This window comes from Pantherophis guttatus, chromosome 2 (assembly GCF_059756535.1).
Source record: "Pantherophis guttatus breed Tessera chromosome 2, ASM5975653v1, whole genome shotgun sequence".
Lineage (NCBI taxonomy): Eukaryota > Metazoa > Chordata > Lepidosauria > Squamata > Colubridae > Pantherophis > Pantherophis guttatus.
In genome coordinates, this window is record NC_142064.1 from 119133875 (window position 1) to 119157092 (window position 23218).

Consider the following 23218-nt stretch of genomic DNA (forward strand, 5'->3'; position numbering starts at 1 on the left):
TTCCTCCCTTTGTTCTCAGAGGGTCACCAGTTGAAACTGGAGCAAATGCAGAGGATTTTATCAAAGAAGGTGCTTTCCTGGTTCCAAAAAGTTAAGGATTTTTTAATGTTAAATCCAGAATCTTGAACTGAGCTTAGAAACACCAGACACTATACTGTTTCTGGACTGTTATCTCCCCTTCCTTCTGTGGTACGATAAATTCTACCTTACAACTTCTGGCTTCCAACTCCAGGAACACAGGTAGTCTTCCACTTACAGAAGTTCATTTAGTGACCGTTCGGTTACAACGGCACTGAAAAAAGTGACTTATGACATTTTTTTTCACACTTACAACCATTATAGCCTCCCCATGGTCACATGATCAAAATTCAGACACTTGACAACTGGTTCATATTTATGACGGTTGCAGTGTGTCCTGTTGTCATGCGATCAGCTTCTGTTACAGTCTGACAGGCAAAGTCAACGGGTAATCCTCACTTAACAAACCTGTGACTAACTTAACAAATGCAACGATTCACTTAACGACCGCAGCAAGAAAAGTCGTAAAATGGGGCAAGCTTAACAAGTGTTTCCGTTAGCAGCATAAGTTTTGAGCTCAATTCTGGTCATAACTCAAGGACCACCTGTATAAGACATATTTGTGGGGGGGTATTCTTGTTAATTGGGGGGGGGTGGAGATCTTCTCAGCTCGCCCCTTTCCAGATGAAAACGTGACAGAAAAACGCCCAGCGCCGCTGACACTTCCGCCTAAGTGCGCGTATACCCAGACGCGGGAGGAACTACAGCCGAAGCGACGCTTTGACTGTAAACCGTGTGACTTGAAACGTGCCTTTTCTCAGCAAACTCCGAAGTCAAGTCCAGAAAGGCAAGAGCATTATTATTATTATTATTATTATACAGCAGCACCCAGGGAAGGAACAGGTGCGGGTGGGGGGCGGTGTTTGAGGAATGGGAGGAAAGGAAAGGGCCGCTGCAATTGCGCCCTACCCCCCATTCCCCCCCCCCAACCCGCTTGCTCCCCCTGCCCGCGGACTGCCGTCTTTCCCTGCGGCTGGCGGTGCTGGAGCGCGAAGGAGGAGGAAGGCCGGGGGGGGGGAGTGGGGGGAGCAGTCGGCGAATCCCGGCGACGGCGGGGAGGCGGGGCGGGGCGGGGAGAGGAGGGAGGGAGGGAGGGAGGGGGCCGGGCCGGCTGACGTCACACGGGCTCTCTCCTCCAGCAGCCTCGAAGGGGCGGCGATTGCGAGGAGACAGCGGCAGCACCCGAAGCGGCAAGCCCAGAAGCGACCAGAGCAGCGCGAAGGCGACGGACGCGAAGGGATCGGTTCGTCCCCTCCGCCCTTACCCCGTGCCCTGCCGTGACTCCGGGCGGGGTACTGTGGGGGTTTTCCCCCCCCGGCGGACTTCGCCGACCTTCGCCCTCGAGCAACCCCCTTCCCCGAGTCCACTGAACACATGAGGTTTTTCAGGTTGACCTTCAAGTGCTTCGTGGATTGTTTCTGAGGCTCTGCAAAATCCCTGCCCTCCCCTCCGAGCCGGCTACCTGCCCCAGCGAGACCCAGCCCCAGCTCAGACTCCACTCTCCACCGTCTCCCGCTCGCCTCTTGCGAGGGGGCTTCTGCCTGCAACCCCCCCCCCCCGCGCTCCGCACCCCTTCTCGTCTTTTCTCTTTTGAGCATCATCTCGATCCGTCTGGAAGGGGGCGACCGGGACTCGGGAATCCCCCCAGGCACCATGGCCAAGGGGGCTTCGGCGGAGGGCGGCGGCGGCGGCGGCGGCATTTACAGCGTCTCGGTCGAACCGCAGGACAAAAAGACGGGACCCCCCGCAGCCGCCATGTGCCAAGGAGCCTCAGTCGGGAGCAAAGGGGAGGCCGTGGACACTTGCAAGCCGACCCTGGCCTTGCCGCCCCGCGAGAGAGAGACTTGGACCCGGCAGATGGATTTCATCATGTCCTGCGTGGGCTTCGCCGTGGGGCTAGGCAACGTGTGGCGCTTTCCCTACCTGTGTTACAAGAACGGGGGAGGTGAGCATCCTGCGGCCGTGAGGGCTGGGTGGAAGGGACGGTGGGGTGGGGTGGGGTCTCCGGGATCCTTATACTCTTAAGGGAGGGGGGGGGGAGATCCGTGATTCTCCAGAGAGTCCGATGGGAGTCCTTTAGGATGCCTAGCTCTGGAGCCTGCAGGTTTCACCTTCAAGATCCAGGCCCATTGGGAAGAACAGGGACCTGAGAAAGCCTTGAAACAGTGGCTTTCTGCGCTGACATCCTAAACTCAGGAGTAGTTTGTGAGGCAATCCAGGCAGGACCTAGAGTTGGCAGCAGCAAGAGCAGATGATTAAAGGTGCCCTAGAAAGGAAAAAACTCTAGCCTGCTCCCTTCCTAGAGTGGAATTTTGGCCTTTGGCTTAGCCTCCAGGCTCTTTCAAAAGTTAAGGCTGGATCTGGGAATTGGGGGGTTAATATGCTCTGTACGGAAGGCCTTCCCTGTCTTCTTCAGTAGGCGCATTCAGCCCCACGCCTACCTGGAATCTAAAAGCCTCAGGCCCGGACCCCACAATTTAAAAACAAGACTCGAAAGTGAGTCAGATCATCACTTAGTAAATTTTTGTAGGCTGAACAGATGGAATTCCAGAAATGAGATTGGAAAGGGAGGAGAAATCTTTGTGGGAGATATCCTGCGAGAGTCCCCCAAAACCTCATCCCTCCAGGCAGGAGTATTACAAAAAAAAAAAAAAATCCGCACAGGAGAAGGTTAAGCTCCTTGGAAGATGCAAGGAATTTATCCAGACTGAAACATGAGCGAGGGTGAAGATAGAGCTGTGATCAGATAGGGGAGAAATCTTGCGGCGTTCAGTGGGAATGTTGAGAGGCAGAGAAGGATACAAGTAGTTGGCACCGTGTTGTCACCACGCACATCTGTGGCTAGGCAGGGAGCAAAGGGCAGTTGCCAGCTTGCAGAAAGGAGTGCCGTCTGGGCAGAGGATCGCCTTCTCCTAGCAAAGGTGGAGGGAATCATGGCTGCTGTTCTGAAGGGGGATACAATATAAACACCTCCCCATCCTGCTACTTATGGATCCCAAAGTCCCTCAAGAGGGAGCACATCGAAGGGAAGCAGGAAAGTTTTCCCAACCAACTTTGACTGTGTGGACTCACCTCGTTCCAGCTGCAGTGTTTTGGGGCTCTTATATCACCTGGCCTCTCCTACCATAGAGGGTCTTAAGGAAGTACTTGTTCTTGTCTCTTTTCCCACTGCAACAAGTTAAGCAGGCCACATGGAATGAAGACCCAAGCCTCTTTGAGATTATTTTGATGCTTTAGTTAACAAACTAGAAAGATGTTGCATATACGCACATATACACATGCGTGCTTGCCCGTGAGCACACCCACACACTGATAAGAATAAGCCACATCCACAGGGCATTTCTCCTGGGCCCATCCTGAGTTATCCTGTAGATTCCATGGTTAGATTCTTCCAAATCTCTCATTCACTTCCCTCTTATACAACAACTGAGCCTCCAGAGTTGCATCCCCTTTCAGGACACCCCAAGACAGATGCCTCACCCCTTTCAAAGTTGGAGTTGGGGGAATAATTACAGGGGAGGACAGGGACCATGTGGGAATACCAGAGGGGCAAAGAGAAAGCATAGCTGGCTGAAAGGAGGGCCACTGTATAGTAATCCTTCTTGGATGACTGAGTCAGTGGCAAATCTTGCCTTCCTCAAATTTTATAAATAATGCAAAATAAATTTAGAACAAATTGTGAAAGGGCATTTTATGCGTGAATTGGTCAGAACAGAAACTTCTAGCACCTTTTGGTTGCTTTCCAATCCTCCCCAGTAACTGCTTTGTCCTCCTATTTTCTGTATATTGGGAAACGTAATTGTAGAAAGCATGTAGTTAATCACGTTTCACAATATAACATACCTGGATAGCATCCAGCTTGAAGATTTAAATATGACAAGAGCATGTGGGCTGGGGGAGAAGACTGTTTACATGCTTGTTATTTCTCGCCTTCTTTCCGAATAATTCCTTGTGGCATAAATGGTTGTTGCCTTTCTCCCACTTTACCCTCACGATCCTGAAGGGTAGGACAGGCTAAGAGAAAATGCCTGGCTGAAAAGCATCCAGTGAACTTCGTGGGTTCCTGGAACCTGGATTTATTGGGCCCTCATCTGGCACTGCCCTTGAGTATCACACTTAGCTGGCTTCCTTAAAAATATGGGTGTCCTCCCCCCCCTCTCCCCCCCCCAGTGTTGTCTCAATAACCTCCTGGCCTTGGAGAAAAGCAGTAAGGCCATCTGTGGTTTAATAAGCCATAAACATTATATGGAAAGCAGTTGTGCTCTGGCAGGATCCAGCGTGCACTTGGCGCAGGGATTGCTGCCGAGAACTGCAGAGAATCCCAGGAAACATGATATTTTCACCAGACCCGTTTCCATCATCTCGTCGCCAAGAGGGCTCCTCTGGCATTCTCCAGGCCGTATAGCCCATGTGAACCGTTCTGGGATCTATTCCTTTTCAATCAATGAATTTGAGGAGGGATGCAGAGGACAAACTGAATGAGAAGTCAAGAAGAACTCTGCATTTCCACTCTGATGTGTTTTAACTGGTGCGACATCATGCTTTGCCAAAGGCCATGGGAAGGACAAATCTACTGGGGACTGGATTGGAGAAAAAAAGGAGACACATGTCTCCTAGGCTTAAGCTAAATTCCTTCTCCCAGAGTGGAGTTTAATCCCAAAACATAGGAAAAAGAAGAGGAGTAGAATTACTCTCGGTGTGTCTGTTCAGGGGCACTGCCCTCTCTGTAAGATTACCGTGGCCAATCCTTGCACATTTAAAGTCCCTAGCTTTTTAGGTTTGCCCTAATTAGCAATGAAGTAGGGAGAGGGGCTCTTCTCCTTCTCTTTTAGAATTTTCCGACCTTTGTAAATGGGGGTTGGGATCCCACTGTCTCATAGTCACTCCCATTTTGATTCGTTATCTGTGCAGCACGGGGCCAAAATTGCTATCTCATTCTCCCTTAAGGATAGGTGGTTTTCTCCTTGCTGCTTTTAGGAGAGAACAGAAGAGCAATACTGTTAGGCCTGCCATGGGCTGATGTGATGCACATTGCGTCATGCTCACATGCTGCCTGGCTCTTGGGTAAAACAACCAAGTCCAGCTGACGCTTTTGCAAGTATTTCTCTCTGACAAGTGCTGTTAGTGATACTTGCAGTCTTGAGCTGGTGACTTGGAATACAATCTCCATTCCGATTTGGTGATCTTGGGCTAGTACCTATTTTTAACCTTACCTAACTTCAAAACTCAAATTAGAATGTGGTGAGAATTAAGTGAGATGTTCACCATTTTGTGCTTGTTGGAAGAAAAGCGAAGCAAAAAAAAAAACTTACAAAGGCAGCCTTTTAATAGCCAAGGACAAGTGTCTCAATTTAGCAAACCCTGCAAAGGGCCGATAATATCTTTTATTTTATTTTATTTTATTTTGTGCAAACCCTGCTATCCATCACCAATGGTACTCTGCCTTTTTCTCCTTGCATTTATTGATTCAGAATGCTTCCTTGTAATCTGCCCTTTCTGTTTAAGACTGCTGTACGTGCAAATGGAAAAAAAAAAGTACTTTGGCAGACTACAGAAGAAAGACAAACTCTCAGCTGCAGCCCTGGAGCCAGTTTTCATCTGATATTTGCATGGAACAAATTTAGCAGGTATCAGTCGCCATAAGCCCTAACTGTTCCTTTTTCAAGACAGAAGAACAGAAAGTGAAAGGAAAAGAATAAATGACTTGCTCAATCCTGACTTGAGATGAAGCAGTAGAAACTGATTAATCACAATTGAAAAGACAAGATTTAGACAACCCTACTATTTTAAATAGGCACTTTCTGAGAAAGATACATTTATTTCCTCTTTCTCCATTGAAAAATTCTGGGATCTGTCATTCCTGAAAGTTTAGGCATTTCTGGTCAATCTTGTTATGCTAATAAAGAACGGATTCAGTTTGAGCTAACAACCAAAGAGATTGCCAAAACTTTGAACTTGACAGGTGGGTTAGAGATGCTGTTTTATTTCATGTGTTTTTGGAGTGGCACATGCTTTCTGTCACCAGAGTTGAATAATCCCCACTGAGATCCAGATCTTACCCAGCAACTGATACTGGGGGTTGGGGGGGAGGGAATGGGGAAAAGATTGCTTTCCACCCTCTAGGCCAGCAAGGATAAGCATACAACCCAGGGGTGGGTTTTAAATTTTTTTACTACCAGTTCTGTGGGCATGGGTGTGGCTTGGAGGTCATGTGACTAGGTGGGCGTGGCTAGCTGGTCAGAGTCATTTCTGGAAGGTCCTTGCACTTAATGACCAGTCCTCGCACTTACGACCTGACTCATTTGTTTGCTTTTAACACTGATCAGCTGTAGGACTGCCCTTTGAAGCCCCGCGGCAAGAGTTTAAACAGTTTTTTTCCCTCTAGTCATCAGCTGGGACTCAGGAGGCAGCAATAGATTGGGGGTGGGACCAAATAAAAGGTAAGAATAACGTGGGTGGGTGGGGGAGTGGGAGGGCGGTGGGGGAGAACCGGTTCGGTGATGTCATATCGTCACCGCTACCGGCTTGGCCGAACCGGGAGGAACCCACCACTGATACAACCTGATCTCATAACCAGGATGTCTTATTTGCCTATCAGCTCTTACAGAGCATGGGTTTAAACTGCTCTAATAAAGTTTTGAAGCTTATAAGGAGCTCAGAAAGGATAGAAAAAGTGATCCAAGCAAGCAGAGGAGCTGGGTGGCCAGAAAAGTTAGGTAGGAAAGAGGAAGTTGGACAAGGCAGTGTTTGGGGGTATATTGTGAGAATGGCTGGGGGGATAGCCCAGGGTTTAAATAGAGTTGCATTCTTCCAATTTCTCCAAACCTGCTGGAGTAGAATCATTTTTTTTTCCTTCTGGAGAAAGTGACTGGGTTGCCTTGTGCTGAGGCTGAGATAATCGCCTGCCCTCCCCTTTGAGGCCCTGAGAACTTTCCTCTTTTACTCGGCTGACAGCCGGGAGAAATTTCTTTTGTGTAAAAGCCTCAGCATGGCACAGAGCAGGCCACAGCTGCTGGGGGCAAATTCCAGGAGAAAACTGTTGCCTCATTCTATGGTGTGTGGGTGGAGGGATAGAAGCTTCCACCATCAGAAGTTGTACCCAAGCTGGTGTGCTTGGAGCATTGTACCTGGGTCAGCATATTCACAAGTGCCGGGGGTCACAGCATTTGGTAGACAAGTAGGTGCAGGCTCGCATGGGTGAGCTGAGATGGAGATCCAGAATAGAAAAAAATCTTTGAGTTTGTCAAGGGATATGAGGAGATCACAAGGAATGAATGATTCAGTTTTTCTGGCTCTGTGCCCTCAAAGGCATCTCAACACCCAATCAGAAATGGATCGGTGGCCAGGATCGGAAAAAGAAAAATGTCAGTGCTTTCCTTCAAGTGTGAAAAATTGCTGCGGACAGAACAGTGACCACTTCAATTCATAAGATTTCATTTTTCCAGTTATCACCTTGCTTCTCCTTCTAACTCACCAAGAGATTAAAGCATCTCATTCTTCAGGCAGCAGTCAATACTTTCTCATCTTTGGTCTCATCTATAAACATTGGTCTGTGAAAATGTGAATTCAGAAATGTACTTTGATCGCCTCTATTCCTACCTTGAAGGGGTCACTGAGCTATTATATATATATGCATAAAGGCAACATCGGAGACATATTTATACTGCAGATGTCTGACAGTTTTCTCCAATGTCTGACTATCTGTATATGGTCACCTGGCCTCAAGGGCTAGGGAAAAGGAGAGCTGGAGCTTAATTCCTGGGGGAAGAAGGCTGTTATATTAATTGCATCATAAATTAATTTTCAAGCCTGAGAACTACAATTTGGAGAGATTGCTGAGAATTCTGTCAGCAGCCTCTCTGTCTTCTTTGACAAAAATTTCTAAAATTCATTGCGCAGAGGGAATGATTGTCCGACCAATTTATTTCATAATCTAACCCTGATATTTCCATCCATTCATTATGCCTTATGGAGTTGATAATCGAAAAACAGAGAGAATATGAAAACTGATAAGAAGCCATTTTAGCCTACTTATTTAATGGAATGAGGTATACATTTTGAGTGTTGCTTAGAAGCAGCCTTTACTATTGCATATCACATATTTCAGACCTTAATTGGTCCTACAAAAGAAAGGGTAATTTTTGAGTCTGGGCTGATTTATAGGGATAAACCTGTGGCTAGTTGTAGGTATCAGACTGCAAGTGAGAATTTGAGACAGACATGGGTTTCTATGCAAAAAAAAACAAGATTATGCCAGAATCATGCCAGAATTGTTTCCCCTGCATTGCTATCTTTCTGCATGCAGGGATTAAAAAAAAGAAAATGAAATATTGAGTCATATGAAGCCTCACCAATATTCTGAAATGAATACTCTGAAATGAATACTCTGAGTCTCCGGAAAAGGGTGGCATATAAATCGAACCAATAAATAAATATCTCCAATGTAGGTTTATCATCTGAGTAAATGCTAGATTTCAGGTAAAGCCACGCACATACTCACACCCAAACACCCACTTGGAGGCTTCATTCACTTGATATACTCCATCTGGTTATTAATGCAATAATAATGTTTGCACACTCCTTTGAACCATTAATTAACCAAAACCACAATATACTCACCTACCCAAATCCCAAGATTAATATTAATCAAACCTAGCCACATTCCGGAATGCGGCTGCTACTGTTTTTTCAACTGATCTGGTTAAATGTGTAAATAGAGGCACAAAATCCCATATCATCTTAGAGCCTCTTGTCTTGCAGCCATGGTGTACCTTAGCCACTCCATGTGCAGAGTCACAAATTTACCGCCATTTGCATTTCCTGGGTGATGGATGTCCCCGCCTATATGCGGCAATGAATGAATTCCCCAACCATTGCCTTGTTAATCCTCATGGGAAAGAGTTTATATCCCCAAGATTATCCTTTTAACTAGGGATTGGCAGGACGAGAAGCAATACTTGGCCCTTCCCTTAACCCAGGGATCTGTACTATAAATAGCCTCTTTGAGGTGATTCATGCTGAGGCCCACATGCACACACGTATTTCGGAACACACCAGCCTGTCCGTCACAGCCATGAGGCTGGCATACTTGTGAACAATGGTGACAGGAGAGTTGAGAGCTGTTTGGGGAAAGAGGGAAACAGATCACGATCAAATGACGGTGACCAATGTGGACAGTGCAGGGGAAGCCCACAGATCTTTTCTGATCTTGGGAGTCTGAAGAAGCACCTATGATTAGATGATCAGAAGACAAAAGTCAGAAGGAAAATAATAGAGAGCAACAGAGTCTGCTTTTTATCTATCTCCTTTCCAGCTCCATAGCTACCTTAGGGATCTAGTCTTCCTCTGGATATTTTGCAGACATTTGTACATAAAGACTTTTGCCAGCAAAATATCTCTGAATGGAGAGCAAGGATGCATTTCAGCTCAGCCAGCTTTCTCCAGCATAGCACCCTTAACACGTTTGAGGAACATGATCCAACCAGCAAAGCTGATTTTCAATTGTGCAATCTCAAAATACTTAGAATGTGACAAATTGGAAAAGGTTACCATAAATTAAGTGGTGGCAACAAATGAAGAGGTCTTAAAGGGGAACTAGGAAGAATTAAAATACTATGAGTATTACAATTCCAAGTAACCACAGAAGTCACAAATTCAGGTACTGATTGAAAAAAAAGATCCTGATTCTAACCTGAATTTCATTTCATTGGCTCCTCCCCAACCTGCAAAAACCACCTGAAATTCTTGCATATTTTAAACATTATGACATCTGAGATTAATTTTCAGGGTGTGCCAGGATTTGATTATATCTCAGAACTCCAAATTGACTGAATACATTTCCCCTGAGAATGATTTCAGTTGACACCCTTACACTCCTCTCAATCCACAAATGGAAACAGAATAAATTATGAAAATGGCATGCCGTTTTCCACAGTTTATGGGGCAGGACTCAGCTTTCCCTAGCGCACAATTTAGATTAGATTAAATTGGATTAGATTTAGATGCTGTTTTTAAAAATGTTTTTAGTATAACAGATCTACAAATCACCTGTATTTATGGGAACGGCTGAAGTGGTCTAGAACTGAAGAATGACACTGTTGCTTACTTTGTGTTGCTCACCTGGCTACAGGTGTGTTCCTCATCCCGTACATTCTTATTGCCCTCCTTGGTGGGATTCCCATCTTCTTCTTGGAAATTGCTTTGGGGCAATTCATGAAGGCTGGAAGCATCACTGTATGGAACATAGCGCCGATTTTTAAAGGTAAGAATATCTTTTTCCAACTAATCCCCTTATTTCTGTTTATTGCTCTTAGGGTTCATTGTATGAGTTTGTTCACAGGGAAAGGTTGAGCTACCTTCTAATAGCATCTTCTCTCAACTTCCCAAGTCAGAACATCACTGTGGGATCTTCAGTGAGAACCAAGGGGATATCAAAAGGTCCAATAGATCGATCTCTGAGATGTGCCCAAATTAGGGTATAGTAGAAGAATATGTGAAGTTGGCAAAGATGGGTCAGGAGGTATTAAAGAGGTGTGGAATACTTGGATGCATAGAGAAGAATTGCTTAAATATAGACATGAAACTCTTGGTGGCATACAGTACAGAAATAATCAGGCTGAGATCACTGGCTTTTGATACCCAAAACGTTTGTAATCAATATGTCAGTAAAAACCTACTTGAGCAAACAGTATGTAGTGTATGATTACACACTGTAATCTTAGAAGCCCAGGAAAAGAAGTCCTACTATTTTTTTTTTACTAGCGATTAAAAATGGGTCTTTTTCATCACTCTTTCCTCCTGCATGCAAAGCCAAATTAAATTACTGTTTGATGAAAACAGAGTTCTGTTTCCAGAATTTAAAATATGGACATTTAGCAAATGCCACTTACATTTTATATCACTCATTTTCATTGTACAACAGTGTCATATACCCTTTAGGGAAAATAGCCCATTCTTTTTTCAAGTAACTAAATTTCTCCAAACAGGACTGGGATTTGCTTCCATGGTGATTGTCTTCTACTGCAACACGTACTACATCATGGTACTTGCCTGGGGCTTCTACTATCTGGTGAAGTCTTTTACAGCCACCCTGCCATGGGCAACCTGTGGGAATCCCTGGAACTCCCCAGAGTGTGTGGAAATCTTCCGACATGAAGACTGTGCCAATGGCACTGCCAGCAGCAACCTTACCTGTGATGAACTTTCCGACAAGCGGTCACCTGTCATCGAATTTTGGGAGTGAGTTATGGCATTGTACCCTTCTATCCTAAACTAACCTTCCAGTTCTCCATTCTGAGCAGAGCCATGCTCACCTGCATAGGTGGAGATCTTTGATCACAGAGCCGTCCCTTTTGGGTGATCACCCTTTCTCCCTTTGTTTGCAGGAACAAAGTGTTGAATATTTCAAAAGGCCTAGATTACCCTGGGGCTATCAACTGGGAAGTGACCCTGTGCCTCCTGTCTTGCTGGGTCCTTGTCTATTTCTGCGTTTGGAAAGGTGTCAAATCTGCAGGAAAGGTAGGAAGCTGCAGGGAGATGGTCTGAGTCAATGTGGAAGGGAGGAGAAGGTGGGGAAAAATTTTGAATGAATTGTGGCAGTAGTCACATGAGACTCCAGAAGATGGGTAAATTCCTTCTCTTCAGAGCACCCACTGGCAGTCGCCTGCTTCCTGAATCCTCCCTGCTAAGTGCTCAGCAGCCCACTCTGAAGGCTCTTACCTGTGGAGATGATGTGGCTCTTGAAGAAGGGGCCAGGTGGAGGGTGAATGGAAACAGGTATATACACAGTCCTGGGGATGAGAAGAGAATGTTGAATGAAATGATGACATGAAAATAAACATATGGAGAAAAGTGCATTTTGGGAACAACTACGGGTGAGGGGAGGGGAGGTACGTGTGACTGATGGGTGCCTGCAGCTGGAAGGATTGGATTGATCTTTGGAAAACTGAGAGACATGCAGGAGGCGAATAAGCCTTAAGCAAACCTCTGGAGGCAAAGTGTTTTCAATTAAGGCAAAGAAGAATGGTGGCTGCTAAGCATAGAACAGCAGACCCTCACAAAGTTCAGTCAGGAAATGGAGAAAGAGCAGGATTCAAGTTAAAATTACAGTTAGGGTGGGGAAAAAGGTGTCTAAACAGCATTCCTCAGACTCCACTGGCTCCTGATTTAGCAAGTATTATCCTTTGTAAGAGACCCCATCCCTCATCTCAGCTGAGACTTCCTGAGGGGAATCTCTACACACATAGTTGGTATGTTTTTGACATTTGATTTGTACACCATCTAGAGTCCCTCTGTGAAGGAGAAAATTTAGGCATATATCAGGGTTCTTGTTTGTGAAAAGAGCAAAACAGAATTTCTACAAAGTGGGTGGAAAGTCTCAGCTTCTAAAGGAGTAGTCATATTTGTCCACTACAACTGGCCTTGTGATTTGACTTCTTAAAATTGAAGTTAGACACCTGCCTTAAATTTATTCTGCAGCTCTGAAGAAAATTGTAGTGGTTGGACATATAAAACTGCCTTGTCCAGTTAGGTTGTCAGTAGTGTGTTCTCTGACTAGAAGCAATTCTCCTGGATTGCATGGGAGATAAAATGACATCTGGTGTGGCAACTACTGTACAGAGGCCTCTATTTTATTAGGTCTGCCAATTCCAAATACAAATGCAGCCAAGGAATGAATTCAGACCTTAGATATGAATAGTGTGGCCCACGATCTATTCTTTCTGAATGTAAATAGGGGCCTTCCTTTGCACATATCAAAATTTCTCTCTGAGTCATATGTTCCACCCACCCAGATACCTAATGCCTGCTTCTCTTTTTCCAATGCATAGCCAGTGCATCTAAAATCCCACTCGTCAGCAAGTTCCATGCCTAAGAAAGGCTGACATTCTCAGCAGACAGCCACTGGAGTTGAGGGGCCACAGCCCCCAGGTCTCAGCAGACAGGCACTTGGATGAGGTGCAGCCTCTCCACAGCTGGCCACTCTTGCAGTTCCTGTAGCCTTAGTGAGGAGGAATCAGTGCTGAAATCAGCTAGGCTGCCTGTCCAGAGTAGCATTCTTCCCCTTCTGGCTGCAGAAGCCCAGAAGGTCCCTTAGGAAGGACGGAAAAGCTGTCAGAGGCAGCCAAAAGCTCTTAAGTGTTTCTCATGATATATGTTGGAAGACAATTTTTGAAGTCGTGCCTGAGAACTTTTTCGCGGACAAGCCATCAGCTATCCATTCATGGGGCTTCTTATATCATTGAATAAAATTAAGTCTACTCCTTGAAGTTTTTATCTTCTATACATTCTCAATATCTGTAATTTTTTTCCCCATTGGCAACAAAGGATGCCTTATAATCCGGATCTCACTCAGTGGTTCAGTAGACCTCTGTCTCTGAGCTCATAAATGTTAAGAGTCTTCAGGTCAGCATCTCTGAGAACATATCTGTAGCTTTAAATTTTCTGATGCTGCAGGAGATGAGTCAGCTGCTGATTCTTTAATCTTTCTCTTCTGCTCCTCCTCTCCCCCAATAAACAGAAACTTGGAGAGATATGCCGCAAGTGTTGGAGACCCAGATGTTGATTAAAGAAAGAACATAAATACATACACACATGATATCTCTTATAACTTATTTGTACAGCAAGTCCCCAGGTTAAGAACACCCTAGTTTAAAGATGACCCTTAATTAAGAATGGAACCCACTGTAGCAAAATTCAAGTTAATCACACAATGGTTCAAGTTAAATACACAATGGTTCATTACACAATACTATTTTACAATAATACTATTCTAGCTTACATACAAAGTAGACTTAAGGAGAGACCTGGGGAATGGAACTTGTTTAAGAATAAAATATCCAAAATATTTTGCACTTGAGGCAGATTGTAAAAGCAGCATTTCTCTGATTAGGGTATATACTTTTTAAAGTGCATTATTTTAGATTCACAGAGCTGCCTGGATTATATCCAGTATGATTTGTGGTGGAGGGGGTGAGTGAAAATGTCCCCCCCCCCATCCTTTCTTACTTTTTCAAGTGGGAAGATGCAAACAAGATGGATTAAACCTTGCCAATAGCTTTGCATCTTTTGCAGCCAAAACATTCTGGCCATGGAAAATCAGTAGTTTGGTTGTCACTTCTTATGGGGCTTCACAAATGAACTAGGATGCCACATGCAGTCCACAGTTTGACCGCCTCTGACTTAATTCATGGAGAATGACATCCAAAGATCATTAGAATATCTGAGTCAGAACTTCCCATGAGAGCCTTTCTCCTTCTTTGAATGTCCTTTCAAGACATCTAGATTCCCTGTTGGTCATCTCCTTCTGCTAACGGAAGAGCCTTCTCCATCTATGCACTGTCTCCTATTCAGACTTTCCAAGAGGCATCGGTAGTAGGGCTAAATGGTGCAGGACTGTGTGCTCCATAAGAATAGGGGTGCTTGATGAAGAAACCGAGCTGGTTCCAAACTTTCTATGCTAATTCTATGCAATTTCCCTTCCCATTAGTCACTATTTTTTTCTAAAGTAGCAAAGAGGGAAGATATTCCAAATTTTTCTACCTCTTAGAACATATTTGACGCAAACCTGCATTCAAATTGGAGGGGAATATTATAAGTGCAGGGCACGGTTCCCAGAAGGGCTTGACCAGGACGTTTACTTAGTTAAAAGGAGAAGCGCACACCTTAGAACACAGTGAATGCTCCCTTGGGGTGCACTCTAGTGTGGGAAAATCTACGGCAGTTGTCCAAGGAGCAGGTCAGATGTCTCTTCAAGGGGAATTCTGCAATAAGCTTTAGAGGAGCCCCAAGGCTTCCCACACTAAAGTAGAAAGCTACTCCCCTGACCCATTAACCCTCTCCTATACCTGCAAAGTTTAAAAAAAGAGTGAAAGGAAGACCTTGCTTTGCATAGAATGTGCTATTTGTCACTTGGTTTCTTAAAAAACTGATACTCTCGATTCTTTTTCCTGGCCTTGTATCTTTCACAGTGACAGCAGGCAGGAACATGAAGCATTTTCCTGGCATAAGCAAGAGGGAGTTTTATTTAATATGACATGAGAAGCACGCACACAGCAAAGGTGCAGGCACATGGCCAGTTTTCAACCAAAGAGGCTACTACTAAAAGTCCACAAGGGAAATTGATGAGGCTTCCTCACTGCCTGTTTTTAAGAAAGTTGAAAGTGTTTGTGTTGCCGCCTGTGTGTGCTTAATTGCTGGGCTGGGCTGCAAAACAATTTTGGCTGCCACCAGTTTTAATTTAATGTTTTCAGTCGATAATTCAATTTGTAATGGCTGTTATTTAATTCAGGTTAACATTTTATGCAAACTCTTTTGAGAGCAGTGTGGTTTGTAAGGGAAGTAAATATTAGAATAAAGAAATAAACATTATTAAAAAGTTGGTTTTTCCCTTTTGGGGGGAGTTAGTGAGTTGATAGCTTGCCTCCTACTTTGGTCTTCTACACTGAATAGAAAGCAACAAAATAAACAATTTTCCATAAAAGCTTAATTCCTGGTCTCTTTTCTCCCCCTCCCCTCCAACATAGATTGTCTACTTCACTGCTACATTCCCTTACGTGGTGCTCATTATACTGCTTATTCGAGGGGTGATGCTGCCTGGAGCTCAGGATGGGATAATTTACTATCTCAAACCCGACTGGTCCAAACTGGGTTCCCCTCAGGTAAGTGAGAGGCATACGGAAGGGAAAGGGTTAATATAGACCTGCCAACTGGTTAGCCAGCTTTTGTACTGCGGTGTCATTAGGAATTAACAACACACAAACACACAAAGGAGAAGCACTACAATCGTGAAGTAGATAACAAGCAAAAAAGTGAACAGGGACAGAATATAAATTGTCAAGATTTCAGCTGCCAAATCTCAATGCAGTTCTGCAAAGAGTTCAGCTTCAGTGAACTGGGTTTTTATTTGTTAAAGGACTTGCTAGCAGCGATAGCTAAAGCTCTTCACCAAATAGATATCAACTACACACCCCTTGTTAATGGCAGCAGTGAGTGGCTGCCCAGAGTGCAAGGAGCAGTTGAAAAGTTGGCAGTTGTATGCGAAGGGACGGAGAAAAGACTCTTGAGTTCTACTAGCCCATCGTATTTCAATCTCTCTCTCTCTTTTTTTTTTCTTCTTCCCTCTCAGGTGTGGATTGATGCTGGGACCCAAATCTTTTTCTCCTATGCCATAGGACTGGGGGCACTCACTGCCCTGGGCAGCTATAACCGATTCAACAACAATTGTTATAAGTGAGACCCCATTTCCTACATCACCATAAGGGGGCATGGCAAGCAGGCAGAGCGTAGGAAGAAGAGGCTATGCCGTGTAGAATTGTCACCATCTCCTCTTTATCCACCCCCTACCAGGGATTCGCTCTTTTTTTATACCTGCGCTGCAGGAAGACACTCAACAGGCAAAGCTCTGTGCATCGCTTCAGTGTGATAGGAGATTTGCCTGATGAACCGTGATGGCCGCAAAGCTGGATGGTCACACAGTGGCAGCTGTGTGGCTGTGCCAAACAGTAGAAAGGATGCCAGCAGATTGCTGCATGCATCTCCAACAGTTGTTGGCTAGGCAAGAGCCAGGTTCTCTTTCTTGTTTTGTTCGGCTGGGTTGCCAGGACTAAGCTGTCTGCCTGGTTGATTTGTCTAGTCTGCAGATGAATGATAACCAGGAGAAGCAGGACCAGGAAAAGCAATGGGTTGTTTTGTTTTGTTTTGTTTTTCCTTTTCACTCTGCCCTCATTGGGTCTATCTTAAAAGATAAAGAATCTTTCCCCACCCCACATACACAGGCCCCTTTGGCAGCAAACCCACTGAACGACAACATGTATTGCCAATAATAGACTGTGCTGCCTGCATCGATGGGGTTTATCATCCAAGATGTCTGGGGGAGGGGCTCCAATTTGGGGGAAGCAGAGAAGAAATATTCTAGTGTGCCTTTTTTTCTGTCATCACTCTGGGGATCTTAATTTCTAATAATTAGTAACTTTACCGGTTCAATGGTTATCCCAGTTTCTGGGGGATATGAAGGACATCCCAAGAGATTTTATTCCTAGGAGATGAGTTGTGCTTGTGAACTGTAGCCTGAAAAGCAGGCAGCATAGGAAAAGCAGTAACACACATGCACACCGATACCCCTCTCATTAGCTGGGGACCACAATCCCTTACTGTGCCACTGTTGCTCTTCTGGCCAGCTGTAAAGTCCAATCCTACACAGTACTACATATCTGTTACACTGAGATCATAAGCAATAAATTGGAACTTGTAACTGTAGAAAGGAAAAACCATTCTTTAAAATTATTTTGGGTAGAACATGTAATCTATTACTTATTGGAAGCTGAAGTCCCAGAGCATCTGACATTCTGGTGTATTTTTTTTTTCTCATGGAAACTTTTCATGCACATTAACACAACGTGTGTCTTTTTAGCCATGTTGGAAAAGAATAGCTGGTAATCTGGGATGCCAGGGAAATCTCTTAATCTACAGCAGAAAGCCATTCAGTAGGGATCTGATTCTGCCCGGGACTGCTTAAGGGCACTCACAGATTATATCACACTGCTGACTAAGCCAAACAGTACAGTATAAGACATTTCTTTAGTAGCTACTCTTCAAAGGCTGCCAAACGCTCTACATCTAAGCTGTTGCCCTGTACACATTTGTCTGGGGATAAATCAGACTGAATGCACTAGGTTTTAAAACTTGCATTGTTAAGGGAAAAGCGTGATGGAAGTTTATTTAAAGAAGAACAATATCTCTTTATAATATGCCTCGATTGAAGAATTGCTTCACCTATTTACTGTATATGCAAAGTTCATCAAATATATAAGGAAATAGAGAAACAGCAAGCATCTAATAATTTAGGGGAAATTCCCTCTGTCCCCATATCATTGAGAAAAAGGTTCAAGAGGTGCTTTGCTTGGAAGTCGCTTTCCCTGCTCCCCTTCATGAGCTAACTCACTCCATTCCTTTTGCTTGTTTCTGAATGCTCTGTGGCCTCCTTGCCCAACCTGTCCTGCTGCTAGTCCATAACATCTCCTCGAATCTGTCTCTAAAGTGCATGCATGCAGTGTGAAATACCCTTGGGTCCCTCAGCCTCCCTTTCTTTCCTCCTCAGCTGCCGTTTGTGCTGGGCTCCAAGGCACAGCCTGTCTTGTAAGCTCGCTCATCCTGCAAAACGCAATTAATCCTCTTTTCACCTTGCCCTGCTTTCCTCCATAGTGAAAACACCTTCGATGCTCTCGCTTCCTTCCGCAACTCAGCACAAACTCTTTCGTAACGATGGGTGGATGCACATAACAAACGGGCCACTATATCTTGCTGCTGTTTCGTTAGAGCCCAGTCCCATGCAGGATAAGACATGTTTATGTCTGATTTCAGTGTCCAAGATTCTGTAACATTGAGTTATACACTTGCCTCTGATACCTGAACGTCAAATGGAACATAGGGAGCATCAGCTAGGAAGCTGTGTTTGGTATGGTTTATGCTGAGGGATAAGCACAACAAAGCCCCTTTTTGTCAGATCAGTCTTTCACAGTTGTCGTCCTTTGTCTTTTCTCCCCTGCAGAGATGCCATCATTCTGGCACTGATTAATAGTGGGACCAGCTTCTTCTCTGGTTTTGTAGTCTTTTCCATCCTAGGCTTCATGGCTGCAGAACAGGGAGTTGATATCTCTAAAGTGGCAGAATCTGGTGAGTGCTCGTGAATTCAGGGATGGTAAAGCAGGTTGGATGAGATTGGCTGTTCTCCAATTCTGGGAGAAGTGCAATTTTAGGAGGAAATAAATACATTGGCGGTCAGGTGCAGAACGTAGTTTGGTTGCCTGGATTCTTAAAATCACACCTATACCTACAACTACACCTTCTCCTGCTATACCAGAATTGTTTGATATACTCCATTTTTATCATTCCTTCCCATCCTATCAAGAAGATGATCAAGGGGAAAGATCAGCATAATTGGAACTACCCCGTGCATCCGGTATTTCCAGAACTACCGCAAAGGCATGACACATCACTATACGCACACAATTTAGAATCGGATTTGTAACACTGAACAGGGTATACATAGGATTGCATGAGGTTTTCCTACTAGTGGTGTCATTTTGCCAGAATGAAAAAAAATAATAATCTTGGCTTTCATTTCAAAGCAAAATTGTATTCCGATCCATCCGAAACAGCTCTTGAGAGTCTAAATGAAATCTTGAGACTGTCTCAGTCCTGATGCAAAGGTAAAATAAAAATCTACTGCCTTTGAAAGTGTGAGTCTGCAAAATAAAAGAAAGACATGTTGCTAAGCATTTTGGGATGTTCTATTTGAGACGGCACCATGCCTTTCAGGATAGAGGAAAAGCTGGCTAGAAATAAGTGACCATTTGATTGATTACTTTTTACCAAACTGGAAATGCAGAGGAAGCTGTTCCTTCTTCCCTGAAGCAAGTGTGTCTCTGTGTTAAGTTAGCCTTTTGTTCCTCTTTTTGTCCTCTGCAGGACCTGGGCTGGCTTTTATTGCCTATCCAAGAGCTGTCACTCTGATGCCAGTTGCTCCTCTCTGGGCTGCCCTCTTTTTCTTCATGCTGCTGCTTCTGGGCTTAGACAGCCAGGTGAGACTTTAAGGGGGAGGGCCAGAAAGCAGGAAGAAAATGAGTAGCCAACACAATACCAAGAATGGCAGGAGATTCATTATCCTGCCTTCAACATCTTTGCATGGAGTTCTCCAGTCTCTATACTTTGCTTCTCTTCCCCTTCCACACCAGTTTGTAGGCGTTGAAGGCTTTATAACTGGGATCCTGGACTTCTTCCCATCCGCTCATGCCTTCCGATTCCAGAGAGAGATCACCGTGGCCATCTTCTGTGTCATCTGCTTCTTCATTGAGCTGTCCATGGTGACTGAGGTACGACCACCACTGAAGCACCCTTAGAGGAATTTGAAGGGGAGGGAAGGAGGGGAAGGCGGGTGAAGAGCAGAGCTGTACAGGTCTGCACAAGCCAAAAAGAGGGAGGTTTGGGACATTCTGGAGGTGACCAACCGAGGCAGTAAATTCAGATCGCCTTCTGAGACTGGTTACCTCCCTGTTGACAATTCCTACAAAAGTATTGTAATAAATGGTAAAAGTCATGCTTGTGGGTATGAGAAGAGGGATTTGCCCGGTGGATCACAATGCTGTCCTTCATGGCACACCAAATGCACTGTCCCAGCATTGTTCAGACTGCTTAAAAAACAGAGCAGATATCTCTATCCTCCATCCTTACTTCTAGAACTACAATAAAAAGCCAACTGAGAAATAATGTCAATCTTTTAATTGTGGGCAGAGAGAATCCTTTGAGTTCCTTTGATTAGTCCATTCCAATGTAGATATTCATGTTTTCACATGATAGTAAATCAGCTGCAAGTCTCCTTGTAAAACTTCAGATCCTGCTGATGTAACGGCTTAGATTTAGCATGGTTTGTCCAACAAAGCTTTCCAGAGTATTCTTTGCTGGCCATTTCTTGCAAAACTTGAATGTGTATAAATGTATGGGTTTCCCAACCAGCAGGCATTCATCAAAGTATAGGCTACAAGGCCAGGCATATTTATCTGCTAGCATGAGAACACCCAGACTTCTCTGAATAAACACATAGGATTTTATTATTAATTTTGGGAAAAAGAGAGAAAGGTTTTCTATGAAATGAATTCTGTGATCTTAAAGACCTTTCCTTTAATCCTGGTAACAGGGGTAATTGTCAATTATTCACTGTTGCTTACACTGTACAAAATTGGCAAGTACAGCCGATTAGTTACATAATGTGAAACTATTTATATACGGTATGCACACAATGCACAAGCCTAACAATACAGACAGCATTTGTAAGACCTGTATTTGCTAATGGAAACTTATTTGAAAAGATTTGTTGGTTACTTATAAGTAGTCTTTATTTAATGACTGTGTCATTTACCAACCATTTGCAGTTATGACAGGGAAAAAATAACTTTACAATCAATCCTCTTATATATGACCTTCACAGGTCTTAAGGCAAAAGAAAGCTGAAGGAAGATGCAGTTTCACTAAGTGACTGCTTTGCTTAAAAGCGAAATTACCAGTTCTTAAACAATTGTGGTCACTCAGTGAGAATGACCTCTATTGCTTCAAGTTGCAGTTAGGGTAGTTATATCCTTTTCTCTGGCTTTAGATTAAACTCTTCTTTTTGACACATTGTCTTTTTGTATTCAGGGAGCTCCCACTTATATAGTATAGATAAACCCATATTTCTGGTTCTATTTGGCGCGATACCTATTGAAGGATCTAAGATCAGGAGCGGAGTTTCAACTTCATTAGCGGGACAGGCTGCTGGCAGCAATATTTGGAGGCCTTACATTTCCCATTACTGTTCTAAATAAAATGCTACGATTTCTCTTTTGTATATTCCCATCCAAGATTTTGGAGCTTTATGCCATTTAGCAGCTCCTCATAATTTTATTAAGGACTTCCTTATAACGTGCCCCCTTTATGTCCTAGCCACTGAGTTTAGTGTCCTCTGCTAAAGCATCCACAGAGCTGTGACTGCTGCACCTACTGTCTCCTTTCAGTGCCAAGCTCAGATAAATTCTTCAGTGGATGTAGGAGCAGGTTCTATACGGCGTTGATTTGCCTGAGGCATATGTCATAATTGTCCTTCCCCTCTTGTTACCTTATGATTTGAGGAGTGGGAGAAGGGTTATTATGCAAAAAATATGCTATATGATCTTTTAATGGCAGAACTGGTATTCATTAAACCAACCATCGAGGAACAGTTATTTAAGACTGATAGGAAACTTACAGCTTGAGGCAGATGCACCTTGGGTCCCTTGTGTGAAAGTAGTTGATTGGAGCAGGGCCTCTTCTGTTTAGATAAGTGCCTTTCCTGGGTGATTTCCAACCAGAAATTCATTTATCAGAGGACTTTAACTGTAATCAGAGCACATGACTGGGACCGAAGTGTGCCTTGAAAAGTTCATTCATCAGGGCAAATGCCACAACGGTTGTGTTTCTAGGGCAGGGAGACCTCTGCCCTTACTGAAACTCTTCCCTCTCTTGCCAGTATTTGAGCAGTGACATCATCCTGAAGAAGGGGGGAAAAAGTCTTCTTGGGATTCCCAGATGCAACAGCCTGCTTTGCAACAGCTGACAGGTGTAAGGGAATCCCTGAAGCTTTGCCATGGCCTAGAAAGTGTCTGAACCAATCCCTGATTGGTTGATTGAAGGGGAGAGAAGGGGACACAGAGACAATCTGAAGCAAGCTCCTGCTCTTCCCTGGCTGGAGAATACCTGCCCTCCCTCTGGGGAACTGTACGAAAACACGCTGTGAAATGTTATCTCCAGTTGTAATCTGGGGAGGAACAGCTCATCTCTTACAGTGCTTCTGCTATGTGGAATCTCAAAAAGAAAGGGCTGTTTTTAATAACAGCGACCATGCACCTACTGTACTGTATCCCATTTGGGTGAGACTGTTTAACTTACTAAAACTTCCAGGTGATTGTTCCTCCTATGGCTAATTCCCAGTTTTTCAGGTTTAGATACCACTACCCATAGACAGAAACTCCCATCTCTCTTTCCCCTTCTGTTTTGAGCGGAGCAGAACACTCACATTGCAAAGATGGGGAAGGGTCATTCCTTAGAGAATTCCTCAGGTGCCGGTTGGCAAAGAAAGATGTGAATATTTGTGGTAGGGGATTTCTCCTTTTTTCTTCTTTGCCATTCTTTTTTTAAGCTCCATCTCTATTGGGACAAGCCTCTTTCTGCTGTTTTGAATGTGTGTCCAGGGAGTAAGAAAGGATTTGGATTAGAAGACTTGAAATACTCCTGATGTGGCCTAACTTTCTGCACAGAACCTCTCCATTTTGCCCAGCAGAATGAGAAAGCATTTTTGCCTTCCAGTTAGACCTCCTTTTCTTTCTACTCCTGGCATTCTCAGGAGCCGTCAGATATTTTTGAATTACTCATCCACAGTTATTTGTTAGGAATTCTCATGGTGTGGGTTGGTTTATAAATAAGGTATATATGTTGATTTATGTTTGATGAAAAGTTCTTACTCTTCCATTTTATGGTAATGCTGCCAAGAAGTTTGAGGAATTCTTCAGTGCTAAACTCAGTAGCTTTGCTCAACTTTCCCTTCCCTGCTGTCCCATCCTTCAGAACTGCTGGTCCT

The 23218-nt window shown here is 44.2% G+C and overlaps 1 protein-coding gene across 1 annotated transcript in view; it reads left to right on the top strand.

Moving 5' to 3' along the window:
- Positions 1-1194: 1194 nt before the first annotated feature.
- The window catches only part of SLC6A8 (solute carrier family 6 member 8), a 30973-nt gene continuing 8949 nt past the window's right edge, over positions 1195-23218 (top strand). The window contains exons 1-9 of the mRNA XM_034434180.3: positions 1195-2023; positions 10208-10339; positions 11064-11316; positions 11463-11595; positions 15600-15734; positions 16202-16305; positions 18623-18747; positions 19543-19655; positions 19809-19946. Of these exons, the coding sequence (XP_034290071.2) occupies positions 1732-2023; positions 10208-10339; positions 11064-11316; positions 11463-11595; positions 15600-15734; positions 16202-16305; positions 18623-18747; positions 19543-19655; positions 19809-19946 (1425 nt within the window). The 5' untranslated portion in view covers positions 1195-1731. The remainder of the gene's footprint in view (positions 2024-10207; positions 10340-11063; positions 11317-11462; positions 11596-15599; positions 15735-16201; positions 16306-18622; positions 18748-19542; positions 19656-19808; positions 19947-23218) is intronic.